Raw genomic sequence first — 13,017 nt, 5'->3', positions numbered from 1 at the left:
ATGCAGAAATCCAAAACCTATCCCTTTTGCTCTGGCTTCAGTATGCAATGGGAAGATCAAAGCAATAAATGAATAAGCTAAAAATTATCTGGAGGCCAGCAAACAAAACTTCAGTTAAAAGAAAGACACAGTTTCAAAACACAATTCCATATTATTTTACAAACCAAAAGGCGAACTCACCATCTGATGCTGGGATCCAAACATAGTGTTACAGGGCACACGAGATAAGCAGGGGAAGGGTAAGCCAAGCTGTAAGAAGAAACATACAGTTTTACAAGAAAACTCTTTGTCACCATTCACTTATGCCCTTAAAGGATTGTAACTCCACCCAGCCTGTGTGGCTCAGTGGTTGAGCATCGGCCTACGAACTGGGACGTCATGGTTCGATTCTTGATCAAGGCACATTCCCAGGCTGTGAACTCAATCCCCAATGGGGGGCATGCAGGAGGCAGCCTATCAGTGATTTTCTCTTATCATTAATGTTTCTATCTCTCTCTTCCTTTCCCTTCCTTTCTGAAATCAATAAAAATATATATTAAAAAAAAGATTGTGGCTCCAAGACAAGTCATAATTATTCTTTTTAAACAATCTCTGTCCTTAGGAACCTTTATTATAAATAGATATTAAAGTACATCTAGAAAGTTAAGCCAAAAAAAGGGTGAATTTCCAGGAGTTGTGATGTCTTATAAGAGGCCAGAGACAATGTAAAATTTTCTAAATTCTATATACCAAAAAACAAAACACAAACTGGAAACAACTGAACCCTGAGCATATGGGGGCATAATTTTAGGGTCCTTCCTCCAAACATTAGTAGCACCAGTTAAAGGCATTCAAAGAATACTTTATTTATGGGTCTATCCACTTCTAAAAATCAATAAACACGGACTTGCAGAGAAATGAAGTCAGTGTTATAAAGACAGCAATTGTCACTTTTAGCTTCCAAATCCTTTTTTCCCACCTAGCTTCCAAATCCTTGAGGAGTTTATAGTTTTAGAAATTTTTAAACAGTTGCAGTCTATTGTTCTATATAACTAAACTTGGTAGAATTTAAAGACCAAAAATTTGCCCTAGCCAGTTTGGTCCAGTGGATGAGGGTCAGCCTAGGGACGAAAGGGTCCCTGGTTCCAGTCAAGGGCACGTACCTCAGGTGCAGGCTCCTCCTCGGCCCGGACCCTGGTCAGGGCACGTGCAGGAGGCAACCAATTGATATGTTTCTCTCACATGGATGTTTCTCTCTGTCTTTCCCTCTCTCTTCTACTCTCTCTAAAAAGATCAATGGAAAAATTTCCTCAGGTGAGGATTAAAGATAAATAAATAAATAAATTAATTAATTAATTAAAGACCAAAAATTTAACAAGCACTTTATCCACACTCATTTCCCTTAAAGCAGTGGTTCTCAACCTTCCTAATGCCATGACTCTTTAATACAGTTCTTCATGTTGTGGTAACCCCCAACCATAAAATTATTTTCGTTACTACTTCATAACTGTAATTTTGCTACTGTTATGAATCATAATGTAAATATCTGATATGCAGGATGTATTTAGGCGACCCCTGTGAAAGGGTCGTTTGACCCCCAAAGGGGTCGCGACCCACAGGTTGAGAACCACTGCCTTAAAGGATTTATCTTTCAAATTATGAAAATGAAACCCAAATAAAACACACAATAAAAATAAAGAGAGAGAAATTAAAAGTGAAAATGCCCCATATAAAGTACCAATCTCCAGTTAACAGGTTAGAATGTAACCTTCCAGACATTTTCTAGATATAGTTATATATTTTTCTAGTTATAAAAACACTCATATAAGCATGTAAACACTTTTTAGAACATGAACACATTAATACTGCTCTGCCACTGCCTTCCTCACTTAACAGAATACTGTCACACATCTTTTGAAGATAGGACTGCTGTCCCAAGACAGCCTCAGGTCCATAAGAGCCTAGCCTACAGTAGTACTCAATAAGCAATTTATTTCATGTTTCTATAGGGATATTACAAAACTCCCCATTTTTTTTACACCCTCAAGAAGAGGACACGATTTCTTGCCACTAGTAACCACAGCTCTAAATCAACTAAGTCCTTGAATTTCCTCCATCTATCTCCCCAGGGCTCCTTCACCTTAAAAAAGACAAACTCTCTAATCCTAAGGGTTTTGCCTTAAAACATTTTTGGCCAAGAGATTTCATTTCTTTTCTCAAGGTAGCCCTCTAATTGGACTACGTGCACTATGAACTTTAACCCTACCAGACTGCTGTACCGATTTTTCGGTAATTTCCACACAAAGGTGGAATATTGGCGCTAGATGAAAGGTAGACCTATTTTCTACAATGTCTCCAAGTTCCATCTTATTCTAACCACTTGTTTGCATCATGTGGTTTTTTCTATATCATGTTGGTTTTTTCTCTTTAATGCTCAGGAGCCCAGGTATAGGGGACAGTTAGGTTCAGGGCCTCAGGTCTGGTAGGATTAAGAATGGTAATAATGCCCTTTGATCTAGTAATTCTAGATCGACTCTGAAAGTCTATCTGAGAAATATATCCCTAAATATAGACAAAGCTTTACGCACAAAGATGTCCATAATAGCACTATGCATAATAGCACTGGTCATAGAAATGGTCATAGAAAGCAGAAGAATGCAAACACTCTAATTGTCCAAAAAGGAAGCAGTCAGTTAAAATATTACTGTACACTCACTACTATATATTATGAAGACATTAAAATAAGCTTTACTTGCCCTAGCTAGTTTGGCTCAGTGGATAGAGTGTCAGCCTAAGGACTTAAGAGTCCTGGGTTTGATTCTGGCCAAGGGCACATGCCTTGGTTGCACGCTCGATCCCCAGTAGGAGGTGTGCAGGAGGCAACCAATCAATGATTCTCTCCCATCACTGATGTTTCTATCTCTCTCTCCCTCTCCCTTCTTCTCTGAAGTTAATAAAAATATATTTTTTAAAAAAGCTTTATTTAAAGAATTGCAAAACATGATATGCACCTATTAAGTGAAAAAAGTCAGATATAACCATGTAAAGTCTTTTTGACTGAAGTCTGGAAAGAAAGAAAAATGTTGACTGTGATGGACTGCCTTTGGGTAACTAAAAAATTACATATCTAAATTCATTAATATACAATTATATGTTTTCTTATCATGACAAAACAAGCATGGAAAAAACCCATCTTTCTTTTCATTTGAAAAGAATAGCAGCTAAAGAAATGCGTGTACATACTTCTAAAAGTTCCAGGACAGAACGAAACATCTAATCTTTAAAATGTCCACCTTACGCCACATTACCTGATTACAAAGATACTGGCCCAGGCCAGGCCTAGCAGCAGCACTAAGATATATGACAGGTTTCTTGTTATATAACACATTGAACCCATCCACCACAAAGTCTTCATAACGAGAATGAATGGCAAGTCTACAGATCTTTGCAAGTCCTTCTCTTTCATCTTCATGGAAATAAGCACAGCCATTTTCATACCTGTTAAGAGACACCCATATATTAATATGTTCTTATCTCTGGTTAACTCTGATTTTATATCCCAGTTTTGTAATCAAGGAAGTAATTATTTTCTCAGCCTAGAAACTGTCACCTAGATCAGTTAAGGAGATAGAAATCACCCTAATTTTAGATGGCTGACAACTCCTTACAGTTGGAGGTTATAAGGAACAGAGGCAATGACCCTTCATCCAGCCCCAACTCCATAAAAAGCAGCAACAATGAAAATCAGTAGAGAACAGGAAGTTCCTCAAATATAAAAAGGCTGAACATCATGGTTTTGGTTTATTCTACAAGGAGCTAGCACTGGGTAATGTAGGCATGGTTCCTGTAAGAGTTTTAGCTCTAAAACATCCAAAGTAAATAAAATTGTCAAAAACACTGGTCAGGCTAACTTTTGCTTTCACTATTATCTACATGGGACCTTTCATTCTTCTTAATCTCCTAGAGAGGAAGGGAGAGAGACTTTCAATTACAGGTATATTTTTATTATAATGGAAAAAAATTTCTTCTTTGCAATATAGTTAAGCAAACTTATACTCAAGCCAGGCCAACCTCTTTCCCAACATCTGAAAGTGAGTCTCCCAAGTTAAATGTTCCAATGTTAGGCAAACATTCCTTTTCCTTAAAAGTAATAACATAAAAATACTACTGGTCCAATGTCTTCTGCTGAATCCGTAACTTGCTATAATTCCTTAATAAGACCATCATTACCACAGTATAGAGCAAATTTCAATTTCAAAACACACACTCATCTTCCTTATGGCAGCATTTCCTTTCTACTAAAGCACAGGCTACTTTGATTAAAAATATTTTAATATGTTTCACTGCTCTACCTTCTATTGACATGTGTCAATTAGCAATTCTAAAAATAAGGAACTGCTGACATTATCCAACATGCATGTGCTTATGTTCTGAGCTGTTTACATGTATTAATTCATTAGCTCATTTAATCCTCACATAAAATAGATATTAATACTATCCCCATTTAGTAAATGAGGAAACTGAGGCATGAAGAAGTTAAGCAACCCTTCTAAGAGGAAGGGAGAGAGGCATATTTGAACCTAGGTAGTATAGCTCCAGACAATATCTGTCACAATCTATACCCAACTCATTAATATCTTACCGGAAACAAAAGACTCATAATGTCTTTACCTGAAAATTCTGCACAGCCATAAGGTAGTGTCCGAAAGTATCCTAGTTGTAAGTTTTCTCAGCCTCTCTTTGTCCAGAGTTGAAATATAAGCTCCCAGACTATGCCCCAAAAGAGCTATATGACCTTGTTCTCCAATATTCTGGATTCTGTTAATCAAAATTCATTAGATAAAAAAGGCTTAGTAAAAATATTAAAAAATAAAACTTTGTGACAGTATTCCACAGAAATTTCTTTTCTTTTTAAAACCTCATCTGAGGATATACATACATTTTTTAGAAAGAAAGAAAATATATATATATATATATATATATATATAAAATTTATTTTTTACAGAGAGGAAGGGAGAGGGACAGAGAGTTAGACATCGATGAGAAACATCAATAAGCTGCCTCCTGCACACCTCCCACTGGGGATGTGCCCGCAACCAAGGTACATGCCCTTGACCGGAATTGAACCTGGGACCCCCTCAGTCCACAGGCCAACGCTCTATCCACTGAGCCAAACTGGTCAGGGCTAGAATATATTTTTTAAATTGATTTCAGAGAGGAAGGGAGAGGGAGAGAGAGATAGAAACATCAATGATGAGAGAGAATCATTCATCAGTTGCCTCTTACAAGCCCTACATCGGGGATCAAGCCCGCAACCTAGGCATGTGTCCTGACCAGAATCGAACCGTGACCTCCTGGGTCATAAGTCGACGTTCAACTACTGAGCCACATCGGTTGGGCAATATATACACAATTTTTAATCCTCACCCAAGGATGGATGGATGGATATATGGATATATGTATGTATATGTGTATGTATGTGTGTATATGTGTGTGTGTGTGTATGTGTGTGTGTGTATATATAACTGATTTTTAGAGAGAGGGAGAGGGAGAGGGAAGGGGGGAAGACAGAGAGAGAGAGATAGGTAGACAGAAACATTGATGTGAGAGAAAAACATCGATTGGTTGCCTCCCAGCTTAAACCCACAACCTAGGTATAGGCCCTGACTGGAAATCGAACCAGCAACCTTTTGGTATGGGATGATGCTCCAACCAACTGAGCCACCCCACAAGGGCCCACAGAAATTTCTGTCAGACTGAAAATTCACTTAATGGCCTAGAAGGCACAAATTCAGACAAATTTAGAAAATTTAATGCCTATAAGGTATTGACAGTCTGGGGGGAAAAATATTTTAAAAACTAATTCCTAGGAGATAAATATCCTTCTTTTTATTGAATATCTACTAAATATACAAATTGTGAATAATTTTCTCCTAAAATTTTTTTTAAACTAAGTACCGGTCATAAGAACTATGGAGGGTAGAGCTAAATGTGCAGAAAACAATTTTTTAAAGAATCATTACATGAAGATCAATTCTCCTCATTAGCTATTTATAACAATAATTTAGCAAATTTAAGGGGAACTAGGTATTGTTTTATATATAATTTAAATGGATGGACTAATTGCCCTTATAAAAAATAAGCCAATTTTTAAAAAGTCAAAAAATCAAACAGGATACTGGGCAAAAGATACAGTTGATAGAAAAGGAAATATAAATGGGTTTTTAAAACATGCAAAAAGATACTTAACCTGGTTAATAAGAGAAATGCAAATTAAAATTATGCTGAAATACCATTTCTCACCTATCAGACTGGCAACAACCCTTAAATCTAACACTCTTACAGGCAAAGGTGTGGCTCCCACAGTGCTGGTGGGACCGTAAACTGGCACAGGTTCCATGGAAGGAAATTTGGCAATATCTATTAAAATTAGAAATACACAAGATATCTTGCCCAGGGATCCCACTTTAGAACTTTAATCTCTAGAAATATTTGCTTCTCTAAGAAATGATACAGGTACAAAGTTATTGGCTGCAGCAATGTTTGTAAAAGTAAACCACAAAAAGGAGACTATTAGCCCTGGCCGGTTTGGCTCAGTGGATAGAGCGTCGGCCTGGGGACTGAAAGGTCCCGGGTTCAATCCTGGTCAAGGGCATGTACCTTGGTTGCGGGCACATCCCTAGTAGGGGGTGTGCAGGAGGCAGCTGATCGATGTTTCTCTCTCATCAATGTTTCTAACTCTCTATTCCCTCTCCCTTCTTCTCTGTAAAAAATCAATAAAATATGTTTTTTTTAAAAAAGGAGACTAGTTAAATAGAATATGGTTCATCCATTCAAATTAAAACCAAACAGCTCTTTTTTTAAAAAATATATTTTTATTGATTTCAAAGAGGAAGGGAGAGGGAGAGAGAGACAGAAACATCAATGATGAGAATCATTGATTGGCTGCCTCCTGCACGACCCCTACTGGGGATTGAGCCCACAACCCAGCATGTGCCCTTGACTGGAATCGAACCCAGGACCCTTCAGTCCGCAGGTCAATGCTCTATCCCCTGAGCCAAACCAGCTAGGGCCCAAACATCTCTTAAAGGAGAAAACTCCTTGTGTATTGATATGCAATGAACTCTAAGACATAAATTTAAAAAGCAAGGTACAAAACAATGTGCACAGTATGTGTGTAATGGAGGGGGCGAGTAAGGACATTTTGCTTGTGTATACACACTCATAAAATATCTCTGAGAAATACAACATTGTCTGTCTCTAAGGAGAACAATACAGAGAGGCTGAGGTAAGATGGAAAACTGCCTTTGTGTACTCTTTTATCTTTGAAATTTGAACCAGAAAAAAGCATTACTTATTCCAAAAAAATAAATTTAAAAGAATTAAAGATAAAATGAAACTGAATAGCGAAACAGATGAAAATAAAAATAAAGCAAATGGATGATTCACGGCAATGGTCTCCCACCAATCAATTTAGCTGCAGCAATTCTTGGCAAGCACAAGCACAAGTGCAGGAGCAGAAGCCATGAGAAGTAGGAAAGTGCACAGCCATTGTTCTTTGGTCCTTTTGCCAGCCCCTCGCAAAGATATGATACCATAAAAACTGTAGAATTTAGGTTTAGTAAATGCCTTCCTTTTGCAAAATATATTATGTAAAATATGTAAATTTCTCACTGAAAAGAAAAAAATGAAGATCCTCTTGATATCATATGAAGGAAGCATAGTTTATCGTTTCAGCAATTTGCAAGAATGCAATCACTTTCAAAATCAAGAACACATAATACTGTCAAAGAGAAGCTGCCAACCGTTCTTCATTACCGGGCACTCTGGGGCTCCTCATCTTCATCTCCGTGCATCAGATTCTGAACTAACTGGAGGATGCTCACCATATCTTGTCCACTGCAGAATAAATAAAGACTTGATGGACAGGTGGAAATAGCACGTATCCCCCACCACTCTCTATTCTTTCATCCAAATAGCTTTGGTAAGTTTTTTTGAGTAAGAATGTGTTTGAGATATATTATACATCTTTTAAAAACAAGCCTCAAATTATTAACTGGCATTTTGAATACAATCTTACTTGTGATTAATTAAATCTTCTACTTAAACCTGAGATTGAAATTTTTAAATTTCACCAATATTGCTTAAGAAATATTTCTCTACCTGTTCATTTGAATCCTGGAGAATAAGCATGTCACAAGAGCCAAAATAGTCCTTATAAGATGCTAAAGGTCACAGAAGCAGCAAGAATACTCCAATGTCACTGATATATCTAGTTTCCCTCCATGTAGACATCTTGTCTGCTTGTTCTAACAGACTTAAACATGTAATGCAAACATCATTTTTACCACTTCTTCTCCAAACTGGGAAACTGGAGATCTGCTTAGAGTATACTAGTAAATAGATTTACTTCTATTCAACATAAGTTATTAAGTGCTCATCACGTGAGGTGGTGAAAACTTCTGGGAAGAATGTGAATGACTAAAGTAGTTAGCAATGTCAAATTGAACACATGTAATTTGAAAATATTATTGCTCCATTAGCAAGAGTATGACTAATAAAAAGTTCTCTCTTCTGAAAAAGCAGCACTGTCAGAACAATGCCCCAATACCCATCCTCCCCAAGGTGTTGATGTTCACAGCAGAGGGGCCCTGGTCCTTGGACACAGTGTAGAAATTTCCTACCATTGTCCCAATAATGTAAAATAAAATTAATCATATACTTAAAAGTTATGACTTAAATTTATATTACAAATGATATGCTATGCTATGTGCCTAGCCACAGGACTTGAGCAAGCTATTGAAACTCCCTAAGTCCTTACATTAAGAAATTGTGAGGATGCAATCAGACAGTGTATGTAAAGCATTTAAGGCTATGCCTGGCATAGTGCCATCTCAGATGTTGGCTATTAGCACTAAGTGTGAATATGCCTGACCAGTAGCCTTAATGCCCTCCCATTCTGAGAATTACAGATAGTCTTGGTGGTATCTCTTCTGGGAAAACTGTGGAATCAGTAGAACCCTTTAATTCCCTTTAGGAAATTTAATTCCCTGAGGAGATTTATAGGACTGGTTTCTGTCCTGACCTGTAGAAGACGCTGCATGCACACTGAGAGGGCTTCAAATCAGCACCATTCAAGCCCAGCACAAGTAGCTCAGTGGTTGAGCACTGACCCACGAAATAAGAGATCACCAGTTCAATTCTTCGTCAGGGCACACGCCCAGGTTACAGGCTCAATCCCCAGTAGGGGGTATGCAGGAGGCAGCCGATCCATGATTCTCTCTCATCATTGATGTTTCTCTTTCTCTCTCCCTCTGCCTTCCTCTCTGAACTCAACAACAACAAAAAAAACAACAAAAAATTCAGCACCATTCAAGCTACAAGTAGGAGTGCCTATTTTAATATTGGTATCTGGGTGTGTTAGATGTGACATTATTGGCACATTGTGGTCCGTCCCTTCCTCCTCACTTCTCTTTTGCAACCTTATACATATTTATATTCAGGTCAAAGGACAATTTAAGGGAGTTGTAATGTTTACCTATGTGCAGTTTCCTGGTCATAAAAAAAAAACTTGTATGAAGGAACCTTGGCTGAAATTTTACACTTGATCTTCGCCAAAAGGCCGAGAAGCGATCTTGGCTGAAATTTTAATTACAAACCGAGTACTAACATTCTGTGAAAATTTTAGTTAGATAACTTCTTATTTTTCTGACATTTTCCCTGCTAGCTCAAACCATAAATACTAGACAAATTTGTTTTCATTGTAAAAAAAAAAATAAATAAAACGGTCTGTCAATAAATGGTTAAAGTTGACATTTTTCCTTTCATTTTACTGTATTATAAAAATAATAAATCTTACCAAATTAAAATATCTCACACAATAATGCTCAGTGTACCATGCAGATTACAGGTTCCAAAGATAAACTAAGTATGATATTCAACTCATAATTATAAATTTGTGCATTGCTTTTGATTCATGATATTGTGTTAAATTCTGAACGGGAAAGGGGAAGAAGCAGGCAGGCTTGGCATTATCACAACCAGACAACAGCATTTCAGTTTTCTACTTACATTGCTTATAACTCTAAATTTGCTTTTTACTCAATAACACTAAAATTGTAAATCAATGATGGCAAAATCTTTGTTTAAAGAAAATGTATACCCAAACTAAAGGTACTTATCTTTATTTTCACCTACCTGCCTTGGAGTGGCCCTGGAATATCCCCTGATAGTTTTTTTCCATTTTCCTCCTCTGTTCTTCTAATTTAAAGGAAAATGAAAAATTATTCACTTTATCATATCAAATTTTTACCATTTGAGCATGCAAGCATGTGATGATCCTATATAATAAAAGCCTAATATGTTAAGTGTCTCGTCAACTATTCAACCAATGAAAGCGTAATATGCTAATGACATGCTAAGGCCGCTCAACCACTCACTATGACATGCACTGACCACCTGGGGGGCACACAGTCAACCGGTCAACCAGTCGCTATGATGTGCACTGACCACCAGAGGGCAGATGCTCTGACCAGTAGGTTAGCTTGCTGCTGGGGTCCAGCAGATTGGGACTAAGCGAGACAGGCCGGACACGCCCTGGAGCCCTCCTGTGGTTCCTCCCTGGCTGGCCAACCTCCCGTGTCCCTCCCCGGCCCCAATCGTGCACCGGTAGGGTCCCTCGGCCTGGCCTGGACCCTCTCACAATCCAGGACCCCTTGGGGGATGTAGGAGAGCCAGTTTCAGCCCGATCCCATAGGCCAGGCCAAGGGATCCCACTGGTGCACAAATTTGTGCACCAGGCCTCTATATTATCTATAATTTCTTAGTAACTGATGTAGAATTTAAAACACATTTATCATATCTCTCCCTCCCTGTTCATCCTTTGCCCCAGCCCCCAATTTGGGGTATAATTTGAGTTTCAGGAAAAGAACATGAAACCCATTTCTTGGTTAGTTGATGCCTTATATGACCTTAAATTACAGTAAGAAATATTTATAGTTTCAAATCAATATATTGAGTAAATTAAACTCTTAATAGGCAGACTTGAAAATTATAAGTCCTGCCCCTCAATTTCAAAATCCTTTAATTACAAAGCATCTTCTACCCAAAATAAATACCAAGTTCAAAGTCAGCAGAAGCTAAGCGTGACATTCTGAAACCCAGAGGTGTTTATAACAGCAGGAAACCAGTACCACCAGTTTCATAACAGACTGAACATGTTTAACAAGGTCACTTCTGTTCCACAGGCTCACCTCTGACTGTCCTCTAGCATCTTCATAGCCTCCTTCAAGTTTTTTCCCATTTCAGCTAATGCAGGATCTGCTATCTAGGAAACAAAATTTTTAAAGGTTCAACTTTGATGATCCCTATCACTTCTACAACACAATTTACCCAGAAAAACAAAACACATGAATTTATTATAAAGTACATGCTGGATTTAAAAATGCCAACAGTAAAGCCTGGCTGGCACAGCCCAGCCCACATGGCTCAGTGGTTGTGTCGACCTGTGAACCAGGAGGTCACGGTTTCAATTCCTAGTCAGGGCACATGCCTGGGTTGCAGGCTCCGATCCCCAGTGTGGGCGTCCAACTGTGTCTCTCCCCCATCGATGTTTCTCTCTCTCCCCCTCCCTTCTACTCCCTCTAAAAATCCATGGAAAAATACCCCCGGATAAGAATTAACAACAAAAAAGTCCACCAGTTCCTCTCCCCAGGGAAAGCCACTTTAAGTTTGATATTTATCTTTCCAAATTTTTACTTTACATATATGCACCTCTGCAACTTGCTTTTTTAAAAAACTTTATAGTGAATATGGTTCCACATCAGTATGTCTATTTCATTTTTCTTAGTGCTGACACCTATTCCATTCTATGGATGCACCATCATTTAACCAGTCCTGAATTAATAGGCCCTTGGGTTAGTCCAGTTTTTCACTCTTAGAAGGTTCAGAAAACTATATAGTATGCTACTTATTTTACTGTTGCAGTAGGCTGAGAAATGGCCCCTCAAACGTTATTTACACCTAATCCCTGGAACTTATAAATGTTACCCTTTATGGCAAAACTTCGAAGATATGACTAGGTTAAGGCTCTTGAGATGTCAAGATTACCCTGAATTATCCAGGTGGGCCCTAAATGCAATCACATGTACCATATAAGAGAGAAGCAGAGGGTGACCAAACACACACACACACACACACACTCACACACACACACACACACTCTCCCCATCTATGTAACGATGGAGCAGAGGGAGATACGAAGGTGCTTGCCTCAACACTGGAGTGATGGGGCCACAAACCAAGGAAGGAGCGCTGGCAGGCAACATAAACGGGAACAAGAAAAGAAGGAACTCTCCCCTAGAGCCTCTGAGGGAGTGCGGCAGGCCTGCCAATACCCTGATTCAGCCCAGTGGCGCAGACTTCAAATTCTGGGCTCCAGAACTGTGACACAATCATTTCTATTACTCTAAGCCACCCGGTTTGTGCTCATTTGTTACAGCAGCCACAGGAAACTGAGACACTCATAAATCTCTAAGTTCTCTATAAACTCTAGAAGCTCACACAAGCTGGGAAGAATGACTGCCTCCGGAGAAGAGAACTGAAGATGGGCCTAGAAGTCAGAGGGTGGCTTTTCAGTCCACACCCTTTTGTTCCTTTTGGATTTTAGTACCAAGTGTACATCTATCTCCCATCAAAAAATAAAAATAAAAAATTTAAAAATTTGTGCAGAAGTAAAACAAACACATCCTTTTTTCCCCTTCTTAATCTCCATAGCATTTTTATTGCCTTGAATCTCTATATAGTGTCAGCTGGTTATAAATCCTTATAGAAGCTGTCTTGTTCTGCTCTAAGTCTTGAGGTGAATTTATCTTTTCTCATATTGCCTATGGTCCTTAGTAGTATCTTATTCGGAGGAGGTGTGCAATAAGTTGAATTTGGTTTTACATTACCTCCTCACTGTGTGCCCTATTGCTGCAGCTCCTGTGAGAACAGGAAGGGATTGCAGCTTCAATTCTCCCATCCGAGTCTTTCTCTATA

General features: G+C 38.4%; 1 protein-coding gene across 2 annotated transcripts in view; it reads right to left on the bottom strand.

Annotated features, from left to right (window-relative positions):
• Window positions 1–13,017, bottom strand: part of PDXDC1 (pyridoxal dependent decarboxylase domain containing 1) — a 53,435-nt gene that overhangs the window by 30,945 nt on the left and 9,473 nt on the right. For both annotated transcript variants that reach the window (XM_081088684.1, XM_081088683.1), the window contains exons 2-7: window positions 11,232–11,305; window positions 10,177–10,239; window positions 7,798–7,878; window positions 4,651–4,797; window positions 3,288–3,477; window positions 181–249 (exon numbers count right to left, since the gene is read on the bottom strand). In XM_081088684.1, coding sequence (XP_080944810.1) covers window positions 181–249; window positions 3,288–3,477; window positions 4,651–4,797; window positions 7,798–7,878; window positions 10,177–10,239; window positions 11,232–11,305 — 624 coding nt within the window. The remainder of the gene's footprint in view (window positions 1–180; window positions 250–3,287; window positions 3,478–4,650; window positions 4,798–7,797; window positions 7,879–10,176; window positions 10,240–11,231; window positions 11,306–13,017) is intronic.

Source organism: Myotis nattereri (assembly GCF_964212035.1).
Source record: "Myotis nattereri genome assembly, chromosome: 4".
NCBI classification, from domain to species: domain Eukaryota; kingdom Metazoa; phylum Chordata; class Mammalia; order Chiroptera; family Vespertilionidae; genus Myotis; species Myotis nattereri.
The sequence above is the reverse complement of the archived record's forward strand: the minus strand, read 5'-3'. Positions and strand labels throughout refer to the sequence as shown.